General features: G+C 51.7%; 3 protein-coding genes across 5 annotated transcripts; 1 reads left to right on the top strand and 2 right to left on the bottom strand.

Moving 5' to 3' along the window:
* Positions 1-5,879: 5,879 nt before the first annotated feature.
* On the top strand, positions 5,880-8,492 carry LOC126071629 (growth/differentiation factor 15-like). The gene is made up of 2 exons (XM_049875844.1): positions 5,880-6,173; positions 7,408-8,492. The coding sequence occupies exons 1-2, from the start codon at positions 5,897-5,899 to the stop codon at positions 8,052-8,054; spliced, it is 924 nt and encodes a 307-aa protein (XP_049731801.1). The 5' UTR covers positions 5,880-5,896; the 3' UTR covers positions 8,055-8,492.
* Positions 8,493-10,144: 1,652 nt separating this feature from the next.
* On the bottom strand, positions 10,145-23,031 carry LOC126072382 (leucine-rich repeat-containing protein 25-like). 3 transcript variants are annotated; one of them, XM_049877446.1, is made up of 3 exons: positions 22,945-23,031; positions 12,892-13,697; positions 10,145-10,667 (listed from the first exon to the last, which is right to left on the bottom strand). In XM_049877446.1, the coding sequence occupies exons 2-3, from the start codon at positions 13,686-13,688 to the stop codon at positions 10,562-10,564; spliced, it is 903 nt and encodes a 300-aa protein (XP_049733403.1). In that variant the 5' UTR covers positions 13,689-13,697; positions 22,945-23,031; the 3' UTR covers positions 10,145-10,561. The 3 variants fall into 3 exon arrangements, with proteins under 3 accessions (XP_049733403.1, XP_049733401.1, XP_049733402.1); XM_049877444.1 differs by lacking the exon at positions 22,945-23,031 and adding an exon at positions 14,207-14,304; XM_049877445.1 differs by lacking the exon at positions 22,945-23,031 and adding an exon at positions 14,166-14,284.
* On the bottom strand, positions 21,704-22,997 carry LOC126072383 (leucine-rich repeat-containing protein 25-like). The gene is made up of 2 exons (XM_049877447.1): positions 22,905-22,997; positions 21,704-22,438 (listed from the first exon to the last, which is right to left on the bottom strand). The coding sequence occupies exon 2, from the start codon at positions 22,381-22,383 to the stop codon at positions 21,853-21,855; it is 531 nt and encodes a 176-aa protein (XP_049733404.1). The 5' UTR covers positions 22,384-22,438; positions 22,905-22,997; the 3' UTR covers positions 21,704-21,852.
* Positions 23,032-24,090: the final 1,059 nt, after the last annotated feature.

A 24,090-nucleotide genomic window follows, 5' to 3' on the forward strand; every position in this document is an offset into this window, starting at 1 on the left:
CCGGGCACTAGTAACCAAGCAAAAGTCCCTGCTGAGATTCCAGTAGCGGAGACAAAGACCCCACCAGGAAATAAAATAGGGAGCTGCCTAGTTCTGTCCGGCTGTAGGGAGGAGGAGCAGCCAGCCATGCTAGGATCCAGGGAGGGTGTCCCCGGTGGAGCGAGTGATTTGTGCAAAGGCCCTGGGGTGGGATGAGGCCTAGTGTGTCAGGGAACAGGGCACCTGCACTGGCACACAGAGGCCAGAAGGTGACAGGCCTCCCCTCTTTCCCCACAGTGCAACTGAAGCTGTCATTTCTACCATTGCAGCATTAGCTGGGCCTTGGGGGTCCCACAGGCCCCAGCTCTTTAGGCCCCGCAGGGTGAAGACCTTAGGACTTTGGCCTTGCGTACTGTATGGCACCAAGCTCATTGGACACAGCTATAAGGCCTTTCTAAGCCGAGCCCCCTCAATGCCAGCTGTGCGGGCCCTTCTTGGCTGATCTTGCCCAGAGAAACGGAGGTAAACTCAGTGGTCCTAATCTGTAAAATGGGTCCTGAGAGGTCTGATCTCGGCTCACTCCATCTGCAGCTGTGTTTACTTATTGGGGCAATTCGCTGGGGACTGGAGTGTGGGGAGAGCTGCTCCGGGACATGTATGTATTTGTAGCTATGGTAATAAAAATGATGCTGTTTGAACCACCCCTGTGGTGTCCACAAAAGGGCTAGGGGATTCAAGGAGGAACCTGACCCTCCCACACATGCCTCAATTTCCCCAGGTGATCTGGTGTAGAGGTGCGTGGAAGTGCTCCAGGATGGTGGCACATCCGTTGGAGCAGACATTCTTGGGAATGCCAGGTGACTGGAAGGTGCTGGTAAGGCTCGAGGGCCACAATGGCAGCCCTGGACATCCCTGTCCTGCTCTGCTTAGCTTTCTCCACCTCCATTCCTCTGCTTCTGCTCCTCTGTGTGTCATCCTCTGGGTCTCTGCCTCCCTCCATCTGTCCTCATCTCTCAGGACCCTTCTCTACCTCCGGGGTTGTTTGGCCCTGTCTTTCTTTCCCCACATCAGAGTCACCTTTGCAAACACAGACAGCCCTAAGCCAAGTCCATCCACAGTCAAGTCTTCTGTCCATCCTTCTGTGACACTGCTCCCAGCCTGTCAGTTTGTGATGGGGCCCCCATGTCCACATTGACCAATCTTCCAACCTCTCACATAAAAAGAGCAGAGAGAAATCAGTAAACTCTGAAGAACATTTTCAGGCCCACAGAGTTTCCCAGGTTATATACAGGATATTGTAATTGCTAAAATATGCTGACCCCACTACTGTCCCCTTACTCATCTGCCGGTCCACCCTGAGGATCTCTGAGAGGAAGCCATGATGTGGGTCGGAGAGGAAACACTTCCTGCTGTGAGGGGTGTCCCCTGTGAATGCTACTGCCCAGAGGCCACCCTAATCAACTGCAGGTGGGTGTCTCCAAATGTATGCAGTGAGCACCCACTGTGCGTCAGGCCCTAGATGGGCCCTGAGGCCACAGCAGCAAGACACACAGAATCGGCTCTCCCCTCCCCAGTGTGCTTGTCAAGTGTGGGAGACAAATGAGGACAAAGATTCATCATAAAAAAGATTCGAGTGGCAAAGAGAGTTCAAGGGGGCTGAGTCCTTCAATGCCATTTACAGATGAGGAAACCAAGACACATGGTAGATTTCTGATTCCCAGCCTGGCCGATCTTGCTCCTAGAAAAGTTGGGGGACAGTGATGAAGGGACAATTCTGTGGCATCAGCATTGTAATGCTGAGGTCTGAGGCCCTGGAGTCTGTACTAGGTTTTTTTGTTTCCTTAAAGTTTAAATATTGCTATTTTTGACATTAAAATTTAAACTTTGGTTTCCTCAGGAAAAATTGGAATCTGTAGCCACACCGGCAACATGGGTGCAAGTGGCTGGAGCCAGACAGTAGCCTCCCCTTTTGTTATGAAGTGTGTCCCCTAAAAATATGTGTTGGTGTCCTGACTCCCATACCTGTAGATTTAATGGCTTTTGGGAATTGAGTTTTCCTTGTTATGTGAATGAGGTCGTATCAGTGTCAGGTGGGTACTATATCAGTCACTTCTGAGTGATAAAAAGAGCAGCATATGAGGGCTCTGGGGACCATGGTCTCAGGGAACATCTAGTTCAATTGGCATGACATAGTTTGTAAAGCAAATGTTCTACATTCTACTTTGGTGAGTAGCATCTGGGGTCTTAAAAGCCTGTGAGCGGCCATCTAGGATACTTCACTGGTCTCACCCCTTTGAGGGCAGAATGGAAGAATGAAGAAAACTAAAGACACTAGGGAAAGGTTAGTCCTAACGACTAACGGACCATATCTACCACGGCCTCCACCAGACTGAGTCCAGTACAACTAGATAGTGCCCAGCTACCACTGCTGACTGACTACTCTGACAGAGATCGCAATAGAGGGTCCCGGACAGGGCTGGAGAAAAATGTAGAACAAAATTATAACTCACAAAAAAGGCCAGACTTGCTGACCTGACAGAGACTGGAGAAACCCTGAGAGTATGGCCTCCCGGACACCCTTTCACCTCAGTAATGAAGTTACTCCTGAGGTTTACCCTTCAGCCAAAGATTAAAAAAAAACATTGCCATCAAGTCGATTCCGACTCATAGCGACCTTATAGGACAGAGTAGAACTGCCCCATAGAGTTCCGGATTCGAACTGCCAGCCCTTTGGTTAGCACCCGTAGCACTTAACCAGTATGCCACCAGGGTTTCCATATACATGGATATATGGGTATATATAGGTTTGCACACATATGTACGCACATATATATACTCATACATTGTCTTAGTCATCTAGGGCTGCTATAACAGAAATACCACAAGTGGATGGCTTTAACAAAGAGAAACTTATTCTCTCACAGTCCTGCAGGCTAGAAGTCTGAATTCAGGGTGCCAGCTCCAGGAGAAGGCTTTCTCTCTATGTCAGCTCTGGAGGAAGGTCCTTGTGATGCATCAGTCTTCCCTTGGTCTGGGAGCATCTCAGTGCAGGAACCTCAGATCCAAAGGACGCGCTCTGCTTCCAGCACTGCTTTCCTGGTGTATGAGGTCCCCTTGTCTCTCTGCTCGCTTCTCTCTTTTCTATCTCAAAAGAGATTGGCTGAAGACACTAATCTTATAGATCTCATCAATATAACTGCTAACTATCCGTCTCATTAATACCATAGTGATAGGATTTATGACATACAGAAAAATCACATAAAAGAGTGGACAATCACACAATACTGGGACTCGTGGCCCAGTTAAGTTGACAGATATTTTTTGGGGACACAATTCAATCCATGAAACACATATATACATACATACGTAACCACACACACATATGTAACCACACAACGCCCATGGAAGCAGCAGTCAAGAAATCAAATGATGCATTGCCTTGGGCAAACCTGCTGCAGAAGACCTCTTTAAAGTGTTAAAAAGCAAAGGTGTCGCTTTGAGGGCTGAGGTGTGCTTGACCCAAGCCATGATATTTTCGATCGCCTCATATACATGTGAAAGCTGGACAAGGAGTAAGGAAAACCAAAGAATTGATGCCTTTGAATTATGGTGTTGGCAAAGAATATCAAATATACTATAGGCTGCCAGAAGAATAAACAAATCTGTCTTGGAAGAAGTGCCCCCAGAATGCTCCATGGAAGTGAGGACAGCGAGACTCCATCTCCCATACTTTGGACATGTAATCAGGAGGGACCAGTCCCTGGAAAAGGACATCATGCTTGGTGAAGTAGAGGGTCAGTGAAAAAGAGGAAGGTTGATTAACACAGCAGCTGCAACAATGGGTTCAAACATAGCAACAATTGTAAGGATGGAGCAGGACCTGGAAGTGTTTTGTTCTGTTGTACATAGGGCTGCTATGAATGGAACCAACTCAACAGCACCTAACAACAACAACACCTACAGGCATGTGTGTGCATGCATATATATTCATATGTATTGTAAATCACATAGGGGCACAGTTATGGATACTTCTTAGACATAATCAAACACATCACGAGTTTGGTTTTCTGGCTTTGAAGACTTAGGACCATATAGTCTTAGGGACAACTCAGTCAGTTGGGATAATATAGTTCATAAAGTTTATATTCTCTATCCTAGTTTGGTGAGTAGAGGCTGGGGTCTTATAAGCTTGCAAGTGGTCATCTAAGATATAACTATTGGCCTCGATTCATCCAAAGTAAAACAGAAATAAGGAAACCAAAGAATCAGAGAAGAACCTAGTCTCCAGGACTAGTAGTCAACAGGAACCACGGCCTCATCTACCCAGAGACCAGAAGAACTAGATGGTGTTTGGCTTCCACTACTGACTTCAGAGCAGGGTCACTATAAATGGTTCCTGATAGAATGGGAGAGAAATGTGGAACAGAACGCAAATTCTTAAAAAAGTTCAGACTTACTGGTCCAGTTGAGACTGGAAGACTCCCTGAGACTATTACCCTGAGATACTCTTTAAACCTTGAACCAAAACTAGCTCCCCTGAGGTTACCTTTTAGCTAAATAACACAGTGGCTTATAAAATAAACAATACAATCCGTGAGTACTGTGCTTCTTAAAAAAAAAATCTATATGAGACCAGATGGTCGACAATTACTCTAAAACAAGAGAGGGTAAAACATGAGAAGGTAAGGGGGCAGGGAAGCTAGATTACTGGAAATGTAACAACCAGAACAGAATTAACAAGAATGTTGACACATTGTGAAATATGTAACCAATGTCATTGAATAATTTATTAAATGGGAACCTAACCTGCTGTGTAAACTCTCACCAAAACCCAATAAAATATTTTTTAAAAATATTTTTGTTTTAATGGTGCTTATCAGTCACTCCGAGCCCTAGTGGCACAGTGGTTAAGAGCTCTGTTGCTACCCAAAAGCTCAGCAATTCAAATCCACCAGCTGCTCCTTGGAAACCCTATGGGGCTGTTCTGTTATATAGGGTCACTACGAGTTGGAATTGGCTCAACGGCAATGGGTTTGGTGGTTTTTGTATCAGTCATTTACACTTTAGTATGAATTAGAATACATAAGCTCTCCTGTTTCCCTTCTCGGCAGCCATTCACGTCAGATTTTTTGTTACTTCCCACCTCCAGGACTTTGCCCCTGTTGGTCCCCACACCTGAACTTCCCTCCACTCCCTGATCCAACCAGGAAAAGTTGAACTCATTTTTCTAAGTCAGGCAAGACATCTACAGGTGTCTGAGCATTCTGTCTGTGAGGGGGAAGGGGCATGGATGACCTCTTGAGCATCTCCTGTGTGTCATTAACGGATGTTCAGAGACAGCTCTGGGTCACATGGGAGTTTCAGGTCTGAAATTCAGGACATAGTAGGTGACTACTGGAGTCCTGGTGGTGCAGTGGTTAAGAGCTACAGCTACCAACCAAAAGGCTGAAAGTTTGAATCCACCAGCCACTCGTTGGAAACCCTGTGGGGCAGTTCTACTCTGTCCTATAAGGTCGTTATGAGTCAGAATTGACTCGACTACGAGTTGGAATTTGCTCGACTGCAACGTTTTGGCTTTTTTGGGTTAGGTGACTACTAAGTTTTTTTTTTTTTTTTTTTGACCAAATGATTCCTCCCACGAACAAACCAGGCTGGGATGGATGATGTTCTTATCTCACGGAGGATCTCACGGAGGTGCCCGAGCTTCTACAGGAGCCGCACCCCTCCTCCCCCCCTCCACACACGTGCACAAATCACCACTGCGACCCAGCCCAGCTGTGGCTGCTACAGTGTTTATTCTGCATGCACGGGTGGGCAGGGCCCGGAAGGCGGGGGCGGACAAAGTTCGGGGACTATATATAAGGGCGGGTGATGCAGCTCCTGGTCAATCCCAGCTCAGATCAGAACCAGCACAACCATGCCCCTCTCGGGACCGACGCCGCTGCATCTTTGTCCGATGCTGTTGCTGCTGCTCTCGCTTCTGCCGCCTGAGGGCGCCCTGTCCTCGGTCCTGGAGCGCAGCCCTGGCCTCCGGGGATTCCCAGACGCACTCCCGGGACTGAACGCCTCTAGATTCCGGGAGATGCGGAAACGCTACGACAGCCTGATGAACCAGTTGCGGGTAAACCAGAGCTGGGAAAACTCGAGCCCCGATCCCAGCACCGCTTCTGTTGTCTGGATCCTGACCCCCGAGCGTGAGTGAATTCTTGGAGGCCCCCGTGGGAGACGCTCCACGTCTAACCAGTGGTTCTAAATCAGAGACCTAGGCCCACAACTGACCCTCAGTTTCCCAATCCATGAGCAGGGCAGGAATGCCTGGTCTCCTTTTAGGGCTGATAGGGATGCTGGTGTTGCCGCTTGCGGCCACACCGGGCCTGGATCAGCCAACGTCGGCTGTTACAACCACTCCCCGATCGGAGATGGGGAAACTGAGGCCCGGAGCGGCCATCAACTCTCCCGAAGGCTAGAATACCTGGAGAACCCAGGAACCAGGGCGGGCGTGGCGGGAGCGTGGTCCCAGCTCTCGGATAGGCGGGGGGAGGGGGAAAGGGGTGATATCAGACAAAGGACCCAGCGTTGGCAGGAGAGAGCCTCGGCGACCTCCAAGACCTGCCCGGGCTGGTTCTGAATCTGACGCAATCGCGCCCAACTATGCCGAGGACTCCCGCGGAAAGTGCGCTCCCAGGGATTTTCCCATCTCCGCTTGGTCCACCGAGGCCGTGGGAGCGCAGAGGGTCGAGCAAGGGATTGCGCTGGGGCCGGGAGAGGCTAGAAGAGGGGGTCTGGCTCGAAAAGGGCGCTCTAATCCCGTCCTAATCTACATAACCACTCCTGTGCTGTGCGACTCCAGGTAAACGCTCGCCCTTTCTGAGTTTAGAGATTGGCGCACGGCCCTCAAACCACAACTTCCCAGCAACCCCCAGACATGTACCAGCCTGGGGGGTCTGAGGAGTCTGGGGGTCCAAGGAATCTGGGATGTAGGTTCTGGTCTTCATTTCCCAGATAAGGAAAAAAGAGCCTCAGAGCGGAAGACACTTTTCCAATCACAGAAGCTGGCCGCTGTACCCCCAGCCCTGGGCACTTAGTAGGCCTTCAATAAAATGTTTTGACTGCCAGAAGGAGGCCAAGCCAGCGTTTGAATCTCGGTCTTTAAATACCATGTATTCACTCACTCATTCATTCAAGCTCCTACTGTGTGCCAGGCACCGGTGACAAAGCAGACAAGTCTCTGTCGAGAGTCTAGGAGGGGAGAGAAAAGATTCACCGGGAAATAAAATAGGGAGCTGCCTACTTCGGGCGAGCTGGAGGGAGAAGGAGGGCCCAGCCACGGTGGGATCAGGGGTAGTGTTCCCGGTGGAGGGAGCAGCTGGTGCAAGGGACCGGAGGCGGAATGTGGCCTGCTGTGACCGGTTCCGTTTCTCCCCGCAGTGCGAACCGGTCCCGGCGGCCTCGTACACCTGCGCATCCCCGGAGCCGCCCTCTCCGCGGGGCGCCCCGCTGGCCCCCGCCTACACCGGGCCTTGCTCCGGCTGCCTCCGACGGCCCCGATCCCGCGCGATGTGACGCAGCCGCTGCAGCGACTACTCGCCCGTGAGGGCCCTGTGCCGCCGATGCTGCGCCTGAGACTGTCACCGCAGCGATCTGACCCAGTGCTGACAGCGAAGCCTTCCTCCCGGGCCCGACTGGAGGTGCACCTGCAGCCGCGCGCCTCCAGGGGGCGCCGCGACACGCACGCGCGCACGGCGGAGGCCTGTGCGGCCGGGAAGGCGCACTGCTGCGGCGTGCAGAGCCGGCGCGTGACTCTCGAGGAGCTGGGCTGGGCCGACTGGGTGCTGGCGCCGCGCGAGCTGGACGTGCGCGTATGCGTCGGCGCGTGCCCGCCCCGCTTCCGGCCGGCCAGCGCTCACGCGCGGATCAAGGCGCGCCTGCACGACCGGAACCCTGGTTCCGCGCCTGAGCCCTGCTGCGTGCCTGCCAGCTTTGAGCCTCTGGCGCTTCTGCACCAGGACAGCGAAGGTCGCGTGACGCTTACGTCCTACGACGACATCCTGGTTAAGGACTGCCACTGCGCTTGAGCGGGCGCCCTGCGAGGGGTGGGGCCTCAGGGGTCCGCGTCCGCGCAGTGGGCTCGCAGAGGCTACTTGGTGCTCATTTGTCCCCCCTCCCTGCACACTATTGTATTTGTGACTCTATTTATTGCTAAGGAGCCCTGGTGGCGCAGTAGTTAAAGCGCTTGGCTGCTTACCGAAAGGACGGTGGTTCGAACCCACCAGCCAGCCACTCCCGGAGAAATATGTGGCAGTCTGCCTTCAAGATTTACAGCCTTTGAAATCTTATGGGGCAGTTCTACCCTGTCCTGTGGGGTTGCTTTGAGTGGGAATGGACTTCACGGCAACGTTTTTTGTTTTTGCTAATGTGTTGGGGCAGTTCGCTGGGGGACTGGAGTTTGGAGAGGGCTGCTGGTAGGGGCGTGTATATATTTTTAATTTTGGTAATAAAAATGAGCTGTCTGAACTGTCCCTGTAGTGTCCACAAAGGGCCTGGGGGACTCTGGAAGGACCCGCTTTCCTACATCTGTTTCCCAAAGGGACCTAGTGTGGGGGGTACATGGGAGAGCTTGAAAGTGGGTGGTGGTCCATCAGAGTGGCTGTTCTTGGCAATGCCAGGTGACAGGAAGGTGCTGGTGAGGCCCAAGCGTAAGGAGGGCACCCTGGACAACCCTGTTGCTCTTGAATTCCCCACCTTTGTTTCTCTACCACTGCTCCTCCCTATCACTGTCTAGGTCTCTGTCTCCTACTATCTCTCCAACTCCAGTCTGTCTCGGCTTCTCTGGGTCCATCTCTCTCCCCACATCGGAGTCATCTTTGCAGACAGCCCCAGGCTGAGTCCATCCACAATCAAGTCTTCAGTCCATTCTTGTGTGACACTGCCCCCAGCCTGGCAATTTGTGATGGGAATCCCCCATCTCCCCCCATTAACCACTCCTCCAACCTTTCATATAAAAAGAGCAGGGAGAAATCAATAAGCTGTGAAGAATGTTTTCATGCACACAGTGTTTCCCAGGTTATACGTTCTTCTCATTGAGAATATGGAAGTTCCTGAGATGTGCCAAGCTCACCGCCTTCACCACACCCACCTTCCTGTCCAGCCTTAGAATCTCTGAGAGGGAGCTGTGATGGGGGTTGGAGAGGGAGAAGACCCATTTTCAGTTGTAAGGGGTGTCCCCTGCAAATGCCACTGCCCATAGGCCACCTTGAATGACTGCAGATGCCCTTGACTGAGCACCCACTGTGTGCCAGGCCCTGGCTGAGTATTCAGGACACAACAGTAACAAGACACATAAGAACTGTAGGTGCAAAAGTCCTGAGGTGAGATCAAGCTCAATGTGCAGTGGCGAAACTGTCAAAAATTAGGTGGACGGGCCGGAACACACCTGGCATCATGGGTGGTAGTGAGAGCTGTAGAACTGATATACATCAATGGGGAGCGATGGAGGACATGTGACATGGGGAGGACAAGATCTGATTTATGCTGGGAGGTGGAGGGACAGGAAGGAAGGAGTGGGGCCAGGGTAGGGCCGCTGAGGTGGAATGAAGGTGACGGTCCCCCTCATAGGTCCCTCTCCTGCACTGCATCACTCCCATGTGTTGGGCAATTGGAAACCTGTTGCTGTTGAGTCCATTCCAGCTCATAGCAACCCATAGTCTGTGTTTGTATTAAAAGGTTTAAGAGTGAGAACAAGTGGACGGGGATGGCATTCTGGTGCCAGGAAAGGCATGGGAAAAGGAAGCTTCAGGAAGGAGGTGGGCTTGGTTTGGGAAGGCTCAGGCCATAAGAGTAGAGGGATGGGAGAGGGGGGTATAGCAGGCAGGGCTGGATCAGGCCACCCTCAAGCCCCAGGCCGAGGGTCCGGGGGCAGTGGGGAGCCATGGAGGATGTGTGAGCAGGGGAGGGACACAGCTGATTTGTGGGTTTTAAGGAATCCTCGTGGTGCAATGGTTAAGCACTCGGCTACTAACTGAGAGGTTGGAGATTTGTACCCACTAGCGGCTCCATGAGAGAAAAGACCTGCAATCTGCTCCCATAAAAATTACAGTCTAAGAAACTCTTTGGGGGCAGTTCTACTCTGTCCTACAGGGTTGGTATAAGTCGGAATAGAGTTGACAGCACACGGCAATTACTCCCGGAGATGGGGCAGAGAGAAGGGACTGCGAGGAACCCACTCTCCCTGAGCCAGGATTCTCATCCACCCTACAATGTTTATTGAATGTCACCTGCACGCAGACAGGAGGGTGATGGCTAGGTTCACATGTCATCCCTCCAGTCCCCTCGCCGGTGTCTCCCCCTTCCCCTTCTGACCTAGCAGCCGAGAGGGCCAAGGAGCAGAGAGGAGCCTGGAGAGGAGGCTGCAGAGCCTCTCTGGGGCCTTAAGGGCAGTCCTTCCATGTCCCCAATCCTTAGATGGGAAAACTGAGGCCAGAGAAGAGCCGGAACTCTCTGAGTCACCCAGCAGAGACCAGGCAGGGCAGGGGGAAGTCCAGATGTCACGGGCTCAGCGCCTGGGGACAACATACTTCTCTTCCTACAGACGGTCCCGGCCCAGCGATGCCAGATTGCAGTAGACGGGCTGGGAGTTCCGGCTGATGCCCTCGTAGTTCATGTAGAAGTCGTCCTCTGGAGAGTGACCCCTGTGGGGACAGATGGAGAGGGGGAATTCAGGGGACAAGGACATCAGCTTTGAGAGGTCAAGAAAGTTCAAGGCCGCTGAGTCCACCTCCCCTAATATTTACAGAGGAAGGATTGCGGTGGGGGGAGGGGAAGATTCTGTAGAATCAGCGTTGTAACGCTGAAGTCCAAGGACCTTCGGCCCATACAAGATTTTTTTTTTCCTTCCTTAAACTTAAAATAGTTGCCACTTTTACATTAAAATCTAGACTTTGGTTTCCTCTTGAAAAACCAGAAGCTCCGCCCACACTCACCACAGGGAACCAAGAGGTTGGAGCCAAACAGTGGCTGCCCATTTAGATGGGAAATGTGCTCATGGATACCTTGAAGTAACAGACTTTGTGAGTCTGATATAAAAATAAATGTATAAGCACTCAGGGAAACTGAGAATGAGCTGTGTGACCTGGGGGAAGTGGTTTTGCATACACAGAATTGATCAGGAAGGGGGCGGCTTCTTTTGGATTTCTGACTACAGCAAGCAAAGCTCCAGAGAAGAGATTTCCCAGAACGCCCTAACCCCACCCCACACCCTAGTGGCTCTGCTTATAAAATAGCACTTTGGGTAAGTGGTATCTACCAGTCACTCACACCTCCTTATGAATTACTCTGACCACATCGTAGGCAGATGGGCAGAGCTGGAAGTGAGAGTTTATTGCTTGTCTCTCCTTTTGCCTCCCTGTGTGATCAATGTTAGGTAAGTCATTCCCCTGGCCCCCTCAGCTTCTGTTTTCACAACTGTAAAATGTAGGATGGAAATGACATATCCAAGTCTAAGCAAAGTGATTTTGGAGTTTGGGAACATGATGGAGGCTGGCCTTGTGGCTTTATGAGCAACCATCTGAAACACAAACTGCAGCCTTAGCGAGCCCAGTACCTTCAATTCCTGACCACAGACCTCTTCTGCTTTCAATCCGTATTTGCGTCTGCTTTGCGTATACCCTCCTTTCCCATCAACAGCCTCCACTGGCTTCCCTGCCTCCAGGCGTGGATTCTGCTGCCCAGACACAGCCACGTCCACGTTCCCTTCCTGCCTGGATCCTCCCAGCCCCCTCCAGCCTTGGCCCTCAAGTCTCACCTTCTCAAACTCATTCACATTAGATTCCTTGTCCTCTCCCACCTCCTGGTCGTTCCCCTGCTGGTCCTAAAACGTGAAATTCTTTCTATTCCCTGATCCAACCAGGAAAACTTGAGCTTCTCCCAAGCCCAGCAAAATTGTCCAGAGGTATCGGGACTTTGTCGGGTAGAGGGAAGAGACGACCTCTTTGGTATCTCCTGTGTGTCAAGGGCATCCTATTGGCTCCACTTGTTAAAACTTTCATTGTTTAAGTGGTACCTATCAGTCACTCACACTTTATTATTAATTACTCAGCACATATAAGCTCTCCTGTTTCCCTTCTCATCAGATTCTGTTATCTCCCACCTCTAGGATTTGCCACTACTGGTCTCCACACCTGAAATTCTCTCCACTCTCTGATCCAGCCAGGAAAAGTTGAACTCATCTTTTTAAGCACAGCAAAACATCTAGAGGTGTCACAGCTTTGTGGTGGCAAAAGGGGCGTAGATGATTTCTTTGCTATTTCCTGTGTGTCAAGGGTAGATAGGGGTTGTACCCATGTTATGGAGATATTAACACAGTTTCAGAGACAGCCCTGGGTTACATGGGATTTGAGGCCAGGCTGACCTACCGCTAACCACGGAGCCCCTCTGCCTGGAGCACCCGCCTCCTCTCCCCCTGCCCTTGGCAGCCAGCACAGGGTTTGTGGGTTACGAAGGAGGAAACTTGTCCCATATACATGAACTCACTTCGTTCTTGCTTTCAACACCATGAAGCAGGGGCTCTTGTTATCCCCATTTTAGAGATGAGGAAACTAAGCCCAGAGAACTGAAGCTACTTGCCCAAGATCACACAGCTTGCAAGAAGCAGAGTAGGGATTTGAACCCCAGCTATCTAGCCCTATGAGTACTAGGAGGGTGACTCCAGAACATCCTAACCCCACCCAGATATCCTATGGGCTCTGCTTATAAAATGCCACCTTAGGCAAGTGTTGTCTATCAGTCACTCACACTTTAGTATGAATTACTCTAAACCCAAACGTCATTGTAGGGGGATGTGCAGGACTGGGAGTCAAAGTTTATTTTTTGTCTCTGCTTTTGTCTCACTGGATGTGGAAGTGTGGGGTCACTCACCCATGTTCAGCCAAGTGGTGCTCCTGGAAGCCAGGCCCAGCATCCTGCTGGCCCACAAACATGTTCTCGTAATCCGAAGAGTGGGGGCTGGACAGGGTGACCACTGGTGGCTGGGGGTTGCGGCCCTGACTGCTGTACCGTGGCTGCCAGCCCAAGCTGGGCCTGGGATTATCCTTGGCAGCGTTGGCTTTTCTCAGGCCACGGCTACTGGCCATCTGGTGCCTCCGGATTCTCCAGGCCAGCACAGGCCCAGCGACAGCCAGCCCAAGGAGTAGGCATCCACCAGCCACCAGGCCCCCGATGGTGCTTGGGGTCAGGCTAGAGGCACAGCTGGCCTCCAGGAAGGCCGAGAGGTTGCGCCAGGCACCCATGGACACATCCAGGCACTGCATGGGCAGCTGGTCAGAGCAGTTGTCACGCCGGACCTGGTGCCACACCTCCAGCCTACAGCCACAGTCAGCTTTCAGGTTCAGGTCACAGCGTGCAGCCAGCGTCCCGTCCACACGGTCCAGCAAGTTGCCTGTGACGTCCAGAATCTGCAGCGTCCCCAGGTTCTCAAAGAAGACTGGTGGGAGCTCACGTAGGCTGTTTGCGGATAGGTCCAGGACACTCACTCCGCTGGCCCGCAGAGACTGGTTCCAGGGCAGGCTCAGGCCCTTGTTACTGAAATTCAAGCACGTGTCCCGGAACTCCTTGGTCCAGTCCACGTTCTCCGAGAACACCGGGCATGAATATTCCTGGGTCGCTGCATCCTGTAGCACCAGCGGCAACAGCACCCACACCAGGGCGCCCCCCATTCAAGCGACCTAGGCAGAGACACCGGAACCCAAGCCCAACCTCAGTGCTGTGGTCACCTTCATCGCCACTGCCTGAGTTTATTATTTTTTTTTTGGAGGTCAGACCGCCTCTGAAATGGTAAAACCCTCACTGGGTGGCTCAGGCCCTGTTTAACCCTTACTCTCCCTTTCTGGAGAATGGGTGCTTAACCCGCCACACCTGGCCCAACTGAGCCCTTTCCCCATTTCCCAGATGAACCCTCTCTGGGTTTCTCCATTTCCTTAACATTTCGGGCGCCCTCATTGGTCAAGACGGGACCCTATGAGAATGGGCAGTTGCAGTGAAAAAGGCCTGCCACTGCCCGCCCCCCAAAATTGTTTCTCCCAGAATTGTGGGCTCCCGGAGTCTCAGGATAGGTGGGGTGGGCGCTGCTGAAAGGGCCCCAGCTCTAGGTTCTGGACCCTGCACAGAGCCACGTTCCGGCACCTTTTTCCTACCTGCCAAGTCTCCTCTCTCGGCGGTGAGGGAGGGCTCTCACCTGGACGTAGGGGCCAGAGCGGCCGGCACCCTCCGTGGATCCGTTGTGGTCCCTGGCACACCCCTCAGGCTCTGCACCCCTCGACTCGGAGGGAAGAGGAACTGGTGTCCAGGCCGAGTGCAAAGGGGAAGAATGAAGAAGAGACAGAGATCCGCCCTCTCTCCCCACCTCCAGGGCTCTAGGCCCAGGGTTCCCACGGGAGGGGGAGGGGTGGCCCAGGATCCTTCTTCCCTCCTGCTGGAAACCAATGATTACATGGCCCCCATTGGCCCTCCAAATGACCAACCCCTCATCAACTCACTTCCTGATCCCAAGGCAGTTTACTCCCAATCCATGCCCTCAATTATTCATTCAATAAAGAACACCAATGCTGGGCCCTGGCCAGGTGGTCAAGGTGCCCCAAGTCTTGGGAGGGGACAGAGCTGGACACAGACACAACTAGCCCTGCAGTTTCAGGACTGGGCCAGAAGGAGGGACAGGTCCTGGAAACACTTCCTAGAGGACAGGGCATTAGAGTTCGGGCTTCAATGCATGGGTAGGAATTGACCAGGGATTCCTAAAACCTGCTTTTGGGTAGGGTGGAGAGGAAAGGTGGATTGCCTGGCCTCTGTAAAGACTTGGAGCTTGCACACTTGTACAGTGATGCCTCTGTGCCAGAGGGGGCGTGAGGGAGACTCTGTGGAAGAGGGAACATTGAATCTGGGGCTCGGAGGCCAAGTTGCACTGGCCAGACAGAAATTAGTGCATTGGACTTTCCAGGCAGAAGGCACAGCGGGAGCAAAGACCCAGTGGCTCCACAAGGCATGACCAGATGGGCCACCGTGGTTAGGAGGGGCTAGACTGGAAACACTGAGGTGCAGGGCTTTATCTCAGGGCAATGGGGAGCCAAACTAGGTGTATGAGCAGGTGAGCGGCACTGTGTTGGAAGGAAAGATCCCTCTTGGGCACACCTGGGTGTCTAGAGGTGGGAAACCTGGGGAGGAGGCCAGGCCTGAGTCAGACTCAAGAGATAACAACAAAAGTGAGGTTGAGGAGGAAGTATGTGCAGGGGTGGGTGGGGAGGAGGCTCAGGGCTTAATGGGGGTGCTGGTATCAGACCAGGTTCAAATCCATTCCAGTCTTGACATGCTATGACCTTAACTTCTCTCTGACTCAGTTTCCACATCTGCAAAATGGGATAAATGCTAAGTCTTCCCCTGGATCTAGAAGGCTAGGAGTCCGGTCTCCTCTCTGCTTCCCCTAGCTTCTTCCTGTCCTCAGCCGCCACCTTCCATCTTCAAACTGAGGGGACCTCATAAATGTCATGAGCTGAGGCTCTGGAGAAAGGCTGCAAATTCCCTTCAACTCACCCACAGAAGGCCTAGATCTCACTCTAGGAGAAGACTGCCAGTCATGACCTGAAATAGCTTTTATTTTCTTCTATCAGATTGGGAAAAACTCAAAGGTATGGCCAGGCTGGGGGGAATGGTCACCCACATTGCTGGGGGGAGCATTCATGGTGCAGCCGGTTGGGGTAGCCCCCCTGGTAGTGGCCACAGGAAATATGAGCAAGTGTGCCAGCAACTCAGCAGTTCCCCTCCTGGGAATTTACCCTCCTGGCACATTTGCATGTTTGGGAAATGACATGAGTATGAAGGGATAAACACGATGTGGTCCATTCGTACAAGGGATTAAACCAAAAAGCCAAACTCCCTGCCATCAAGTCAATTTCAACTCATAGCGACCCTGTAGGACAGAGTAGAACAGCCCCACAGGCTTTCCAAGGCTGTAAATCTTTCCGAAGCAGACTGCTACATCTTTCTCCCGCGGAGCAGCTGGCAGGTTCGAAATGCCAACCTTTCAGATAGCAGCTGAGTGCTTAATGGGAATATCACTCAGCCATAAAAAGGAATGAAGCACCGACTCATGATATCAACATGGATGAATCTCAAAATCATGATGCTCAGTGAGAGAAGCCAGACACAAAACACCACGTAGTGAGTGGTCCACTTACATGAAATGTCCAAATCCACAGAGACAGAAAGTAGATTCGTGGTTGCCAGGGGTTGAAGGTAAAGGGGTGGGGAACAACTGCTAATAGGTATGAGGTATCTTTTTGGGGTGACGAGAACATTCTAGAACTAGATAGAGGTGGTGGTTGCGCGGCATGGTGAATGTATTTAACGCTATTGAATTGTGCACTTTAAAACTGTAAATTTGGTACTGTGAGTATTTTACCGCAATAAAAAAGAGAAAGTTGTTGTTAGGTGCCATCAAGTCAGTTCCGACTCATAGCGTACAACAAGAACGAAACACTGCCCAGTCCTGCGTGGGTCTCACAATCATCATGATGCTTGAGCCGACTGTGGCAGCCGCTGTGCTAAAGCATCTCATTGTCGGTCTTCCTCTTTTTCACTCACCGTCTATTTTACCAACATGATGTTTTTGATGTCTTTCTCCAGGGAGTGATCCCTCCTGATAACATGTCCGAAGTACATGAGATGAAGTCTCACCATCCTTGCCTCTAAGGAGCATTCTGACTGTACTTCTTCCAAGACAGATTTGTTAATTCTTCCAGCAGTCCACGGTATAATCAATATTCTTCGCCAACACCATAATTCAAAGCCATCAATTCTCTTTAGGTCTTCCTTATTCATTGCCCAGCTTTCACATGCAGACAAGGCGATTGAAAATAACATGGCTTCAGTTAGGCGCACTTAGTCCCTAAAGTGAATTCTTTGCTTTTTAGCACTTTAAAGAGGTTTCTTGCAGGAGATTTGCCCAATGCAATGCGTCATTTGCTTTCTTGACTACTGCTTCCGTGGGTGTTGATTGTGGATCCAAGCAAAATGAAATTCTTGACAACTTCGCTATTTTCTCCATTCATAGTGATATTGCTTCTTGGTCCATCTGTGAGGATTTTTGTTTTCTGTATATTGAGGTGCAATCTGTACTGCAGGCTGTGGTCTTTGATCTTCATCAGTAAGTGCTTCAAGTCCTCTTTCAGCAAGCAAGGTTGTGTCAGCTGCATAACGCAGGTTGTTAATGAGTCTTTCCCCAGTCCTGATGCCCCCATTCTTCATATAGTCCAGTTTCTCGTATCATTTGCTCAGCATACAGTCTGAATAGGTACGGTGAAAGAATACAACCGTGACACACGCTTTTCCTGACTTTAAACCAATCAGTATCCCCTTGTTCTGTCCGAACAACTGCCTCTTGATCTATGTAAAGGTTCCTCATGAGCACAATGAAGTGTTCTGGAATTCTCATCCTTTGCAATGTTAACTGCAATTTGTTATGATTCACACAGTCAAATGCCTTTGCATTGTCAATAAAACACAGGTCAACATCTTTCTGGTATTCCCTGCTTTCAGCCAGGATCCATCTGACATCAGCAATGAGATCCCTGGTTCGATGTCCTCTTTTGAATCTAGCTTGAATTTCTGGCAGTTCTCCGTCGATGTACCACTACAGCTGATTTTGAGTGATTTTCAGTAAAATTTTACTTGTGTGTGACATTAACGATATTGTTCGATAATTTCCACATTCTGTTAGACCACCTTTCTTTGGAACGGGCACTAATATGGATCCCTCTCAGTCTTCCAAATATCTTGGCATCGAAGTGTGGTACCTCCAGGGCTACATCCATTTGTGGAAAAATCTCAATTGATATTCCGCCAATTCCTGGAACCTTGTTTTTCGCCAACGCCTTCAGTGCAGCTTGGACTTCTTCCTTCAGTACCATTGGTTCTTAATTATAAAAAAGTGAAAGAAAAGGCAAAAAAAAAAAAGACACATGTACAAGATGATTCATTGAAACGCCGTTTGTTATTTCAAGGATTGGTTAAATCAGTAACAGTTCAGACTCCTAAAGGCAAGATTATACATCTCTAGGAATCCCTGAGTGCTGCAAACAGTTCACACACTCACTGTTAACCAAAAGTTTGGAGATTTGAGTCCACACAGAGGTGCCTCAGAAGAAAGGCCTGGCAATCATCTTCTGGAAAACCAGCGACTGAAAACCTCATGGAGGACAGTTTCACTCTGACACACATGGGGTTGCCCGGAGTCAGAGCTGACTTGACAGCAATGGGTTACGAAGTGCTAAGAAAACACTCATTCATTCCTTCCACAAACATTTATTAAACTCCTACTGGGTGCCAGGCCCTAGTCTCGGAGCTGTGGATACAGCCGTGGACAAAATAGACAGACTCCCTTTTTCCTGTGGGTCTTGTGGTTTATTTGGGTAAACCAACAACAGAGACAATCTAGCGGTAAAATAAATAACATGCCAGGCTGTGGGAAGTGAAAGAGACAAGTAAAACTGGGAAGGGGACAACAAGGGGACACCTTTGTTATGAGACCATTAATTAAGGAAGCTCTTATTGAGAAGAGGTCGTCTGAGTAAGGAAGCGATGGAGAAGCCATGTGGGGACGTGGCTGAATGGCTTCCCAGGAACACCAGCAGCCCTTCCAAAGGCCCGGAGGTTGGAAGAGATACCATCAGCAAGATAAAACGTGAAATGAAAAGAGCAAATTATAAGCGTCCAGGTTTCATTGGAGGAAAGAAACTCTGGATTAGATACAGGCACCAAATACCTGTGGCTGCCTCTTAGCAGAAGGCCGTGGGAAGAGGCTTTACTGTACGCCGCTTTATATTTTTAATTTTAGAGTCCTGTCAGATCATGTGAAAATAAATCATTCTCAATAAATTCAGCTAGAAGGTGGAAGCCAACCAGCAGCCACACATGTGACCCAGCAGACGTCGAGGACCAGAGGGAGGGATGGAGGATCTCTGGCCAGTGTGGGTTTGGATGCGGAAGGCGTCCCCCAAGCCTCACATCCCAGCAGGCTGCTGGGGGTTGAGTCAGCATGTTTAGCTCTAGGGCCTCTTAGAAAAGGGGGGAATTGGGAAATGAGGAAGCGCCCCACACTCCAGCTGCAGGTGGTGGGGACCTGGAGCCTGGGTATTGGGGTCTGGAGTCGGGGCAGAGGGCTTGGGGTCTGGGGTACCAGGAGTCTGAGGGAGTCTGAGGACTGGCGGACATGGGGTCTGGAGGTGGAGTAGGGGTTCTGGGGTCTGAGGGACCCAAGGTCTGGGGACCAGGGTTCTGGGGGACCTGGAGTCTGGGGGCCAGGGATCTGGGGACCAGGGGTCTGAGGACTGGGGTCTGGGGACCAAGGGTCTGGGAACTAGTGGTCTGGGGGGGCCTGGGTTCTGGGGGACCAGAGGTCTGAGGGACCTGGGGCCTGGAGACAAGGGGTCTGGGGAACCAGTGGTCTGGGGACCTGAGGTTGGGGAACCAGGGGCATGGGGTCTGGAGGTCCTGGGGTCTGGAGACTATGGGTCTGGTAGACCCAATATCTGGGACACCTGGGGTCTGTGGACCAGGTGTCTAGAGGACTTGGTTCTGGAGACCAGGGTTCTGGGGTACCAGGGTTCTGGGGACGTCCAGTCTAGGACATGTGAGTTCTGGGAACCACGGATCTGGGGACCTGGGTTCTGTAGGGTATGAGGTCTGGGAGACGTGGATTCAGGCGTTCTTTCCACAGGTCTAGTTGGCCCACCCCCCTGACCCTCCCCTTCCTCTTCACCTCCCACCAACCCACCAGGGCTGAAGGGTCTTAGCAAGCTTCAGGAGGGCACATCAGGTGCTTCTCCTCTGCTCCCCTGTTGCCCCCTGAGGGGATCCCAGGCCTGAGTCAGTCTCAGCAGAGCTAGACTGTGAGCACAGCAACCTGCAGAGACCCCCAATGACACCCAGAGACAAGAGGGACACCCAGGGACCCTCAGTGATATTTAAAGACACCCAGAGATGCACAGAGACAACCAGAGACCCCCAGAGACAGACAGAGCCGCAGAGACCCTCAGTGACTTTCTGAAACGGAGACCCTCAGAGAGAGCCAGAGACAGAGAGATACCCAGAGACAGAGATAGGCAGGAAAGCCCCTGGGGTGGCCTAGTCCCAGGGTCACCAATGTGTGGTCTTCTCACCTCAGCCACATTTACCAAGCAGCGACAGATAACCTTGTGCCTATCTCCCCTCGACACATGAGATGTCAAGCTTGATCCAACCTCATGGCCTTTGTGCCTACTGAGCAACCATCTGAAACACAAACTGCTGCCTTAGCGAGCCCAGTACCTTCAATTCCTGACCACAGACAACTTCTGCTTTCAATTCATATTTGCATCTGCTTGGCATATACCCTCCTTTCCCATCAACAGCCTCCACTGGCTTCCCTGCCTCCAGGCCTGGATTCTGCTGCCCAAACACAGCCATGTCCATGTTCCCTTTCTGCTTAGATCCTCCCAGCCCCTTCCAGCCTCAAGTCTCACCTTCTCAAATGTCATTTACATTAAATTCCTTGTCCTCTCCCACCTCCTGGCCTTTCTCCTGCTGGCCCAAAAACATGAAATTCTTTCCATTCCCTGATCCAATCAGGAAAGCTGAGCTCCCAAGCCCAGCAAAATAGTCCAGAGGTATCCGGACCTTGTCTGGGAGAGGGCAGAGACAATCTCTTTGGTATCTCCTATGTGTAAAGGGCATCCTATTGGCTCCACTTGTTAAAACTTTCATTCTTTAAGTGGTGCCTGTCAGTCACTCACACGTTAGTATGAATTACTCAGACCAAAACTCTCCTGTTTCCCTTCCCAAAAGCCATTCATATCAGATTCTTTATCTCCCACATCCAAGACTTTGTTCCTGCTGATCCCCCCACATGTGAAATTCTCTTCACTCCCAGATTCAACCAGGAAAAGGTGAATTCATCTTTTTAAGCACAACAAAACCTCCAGAGGTGTCACAGCTTTGTGGTGGGGACAGGGACATGGATGACTTCTTTGGTATTTCTTGTGTATCAAGGGGGTACGGGAGACTGTACCCATTTGCTGGAGGCATTAACAGAGTTTCAGAGATGGCCCTGGGTTACGCAGGATTTGAGGCCAGACTGGCCTACTGCTGACCACAGAGGCCCTCTGCCTGGAGCATTCGCCTTCTATCCTCTGCTCTTGGGAGCCAGAATAGGGTTTGTGGGTCATAAAGGCAGAAATTTGTCCCATATACATGAACTCACTTCATTCTTACCTCCAACACAAGGCAAGGGCTCTTGCTATCCGCATTTTGGAGATGAGGAAACTAAGTCCAGAGAGCTGAAGCTACTTGCCCAAGATAACACATCTTGCAAGGAGCAGAGAAGGGATTTGAACTCCTGTTGTCTAGCACTAGCTCTTAACCATCCTAGAAGGATGCCTCCAGAACATCCTAACCCCACCCCACATCCTATGGGCTCTGTTCATAAATTAGGTAAGTATTGTCTATCAGTCACTCACATTTTAATATGAATTACTCTGAACACAAAAGTCATTGTAGTGGGGTGCACAGGACTGGGAGTCAAGGTTTATTTCTCGTGTCTGCTTTTGCCTTATGGGAAGTGGAAGTGTGGGGTCACTCACCCATGTTTGGCCAGGTGGTGCTCCTGGAAGCCAGGCCCAGCAGCCTGTTGGCCCACGAACATGTTCTCATAATTGGAAGTGTGGGGGCTGGACAGGGTGACCCTGGGGACTTGAGGTTGTGGCCCCGACTTCTGTACTGCGGCTGCCAGCCCAAGCTGAGCCAAGGATCATCCTTGGCAGCATTGCCTTTTCCCAGGCCATGGCTACTGGCCACCTAGCGCCTCTGGAGCCTCCAGGCCAGCACAGGCCCAGCGATGGCCAGCCAGAGGAGCAGGCATCCACCAACTGCCAGCCCCCTGACGGTGCTCAGGGCCAAGCTGGGGGCACAGGTGGCCTCCAGGAAGGCTGAGAGGTTGGGCCAGGCAACCATGGCCACATCCAGGCACTGCAAGGGCAGCTGGTCAGAGCAGTTGTCACGCCGGACCTGGTGCCACACCTCCAGCCTACAATTGGATTTCAGGTTCAGGTCACAGCATGCAGCCACTGTCTCATTCATGCAGTCCAGCAAGTTGCCTGTGACGTCCAGAATCTTCAGCGTCCCCAGGTTCTCGAAGAAGACTGGTGGGAGCTCATGTAGGGTGTTTGCACACAGGTCCAGGACACTCACTCTGCTGAGCCACAGAGACTGGTTCTGGGGCAGGCTCAGGCCCTTGTTACTGAAATTCAAGCACGTGTCCAGGAACTCCTTGGTCCAGTCCACCGTTCCCCGAGAACACGGGGCATGAATATTCCTGGGTCCCTGCATCCTGTAACACCAGCGGCAACAGCACCCACACCAGGGCGCCCCCCATTCAAGCGACCTAGGCAGAGACACCGGAACCCAAGCACAACTTCAGTGCTGTGGTCACCCTCATCGCCACTGCCTGAGTTTATTATTCTTTTTTAAACAGCTCAGACCGCTTCTAAAATGGTAAAACCTTCACTGGGTGGCTCAGGCCCTGTCTAAGTCTCAGTCTCCCTTTCTGGAGAATGGGTGCTTAACCCGCCACACCTGGCCCAACTGAGCCCTTTCCCCATTTCCCAAATGAACCCTCTCTGGGTTTCTCCATGTCTCCAACATTTCGGGCGCCCTCATTGGTCAAGACGGGAGGATATGCAAATGTCCAGTTGCAGTAGAAACGTTCCCGCTACTGCCCTCTACATGGTTTCTCCCAGAACTGCAGGCGCCTGGAGTCTCGGGATAAGGTGGGGTGGGCGCTACTGAAAGGGCCCCAGCCCTGGGTTCTGGACCCTGCACAGAGCCACGTTCCGGCACCTTTTTCCTACCTGCCTTTCTCCTCTCTCGGCGGTGCGGGAGAGCTCTCACCTGGACGTAGGGGCCAGAGGGGCCGGCACCCTCCGTGGATCCGTTGTGGTCCCTGGCACACCCCTCAGGCTCTGCACCCCTCGACTCGGAGGGAAGAGGAACTGGTGTCCAGGCCCAGCGCAAAGGGGAAGAATGAAGAAGATACAGAGATCTTTGCCCCCCCACCCCGCGCTCTTCCTCCTGAGAGGCCTCTAGGCCCGGGGTTGTCACCGGAGGGGGAGGGGCGGCCCAGGGTCTTTCTTCCCTCCCGCTGGAAACCAATGATTACACGGCCCCCATTGGCACCCCAAATGACTGACCCCTCATCAGCTCACTTCCTGATCCCAAGGCAGTTTACTCCCAATCCATGCCCTCAATTATTCATTCAATAAAGAACACCAATGCTGGGCCCTGGCCAAGTGGTCAAGGAGCCCCAAGTCTTGGGAGGGGACAGAGCTGGACACAGACACAACTAGCCCTGCAGTTTCAGGACTGGGCCAGAAGGAGGGACAGGTCCTGGAAACACTTCCTAGAGGACAGGGCATTAGAGTTCGGGCTTCAGTGCATGGGTAGGAATTGACCAGGGATTCCTAAAACCTGCTTTTGGGTAGGGTGGAGAGGAAAGGTGGATTGCCCGACCTCTGTAAAGACTTGGAGCTTGCACACTTGTACAGTGATGCCTTTGTGCCAGAGGGGGCATAAGGGAGACTGTATGGAAAACGGGACATTGAATCTGGGGCTCGGAGGCCAAGTTGCATTGGCCAGACAGAAATTAGTGCATTAGACTTTCCAGGCAGAAGGCACAGCGGGAGCAAAGACCCAGTGGCTCCACAAGGCATGACCAGATGGGCCACTGTGGTTAGGAGTGGCTGGACTGGAAACACTGAGGTGCAGGGCCTTATCTCAGGGCAATGGGGAGCCAAAGTAGGTGTATGAGCAGGTGAGCGGCACTGTGTTGGAAGGAAAGATCCCTCTGGGGCGAACCTGGGTGTCTGGAGATGGGAAACCTGGGGAGGAGGCCAGGCCTGAGTCAGACTCCAGACATAATGACTAAAGTGAGGTTGAGGAGGGAGTGTGTGGGGAAGGGGCTCAGGGCCTAATAGAGGTGCTGGTATCAGACAGACCAGGTTCAAATCCATTCCAGCCTTAACATGCTGTGACCTTAAC

Source organism: Elephas maximus, chromosome 3, assembly GCF_024166365.1.
Source record: "Elephas maximus indicus isolate mEleMax1 chromosome 3, mEleMax1 primary haplotype, whole genome shotgun sequence".
In the NCBI taxonomy this organism is placed as follows: Eukaryota; Metazoa; Chordata; class Mammalia; order Proboscidea; family Elephantidae; genus Elephas; species Elephas maximus.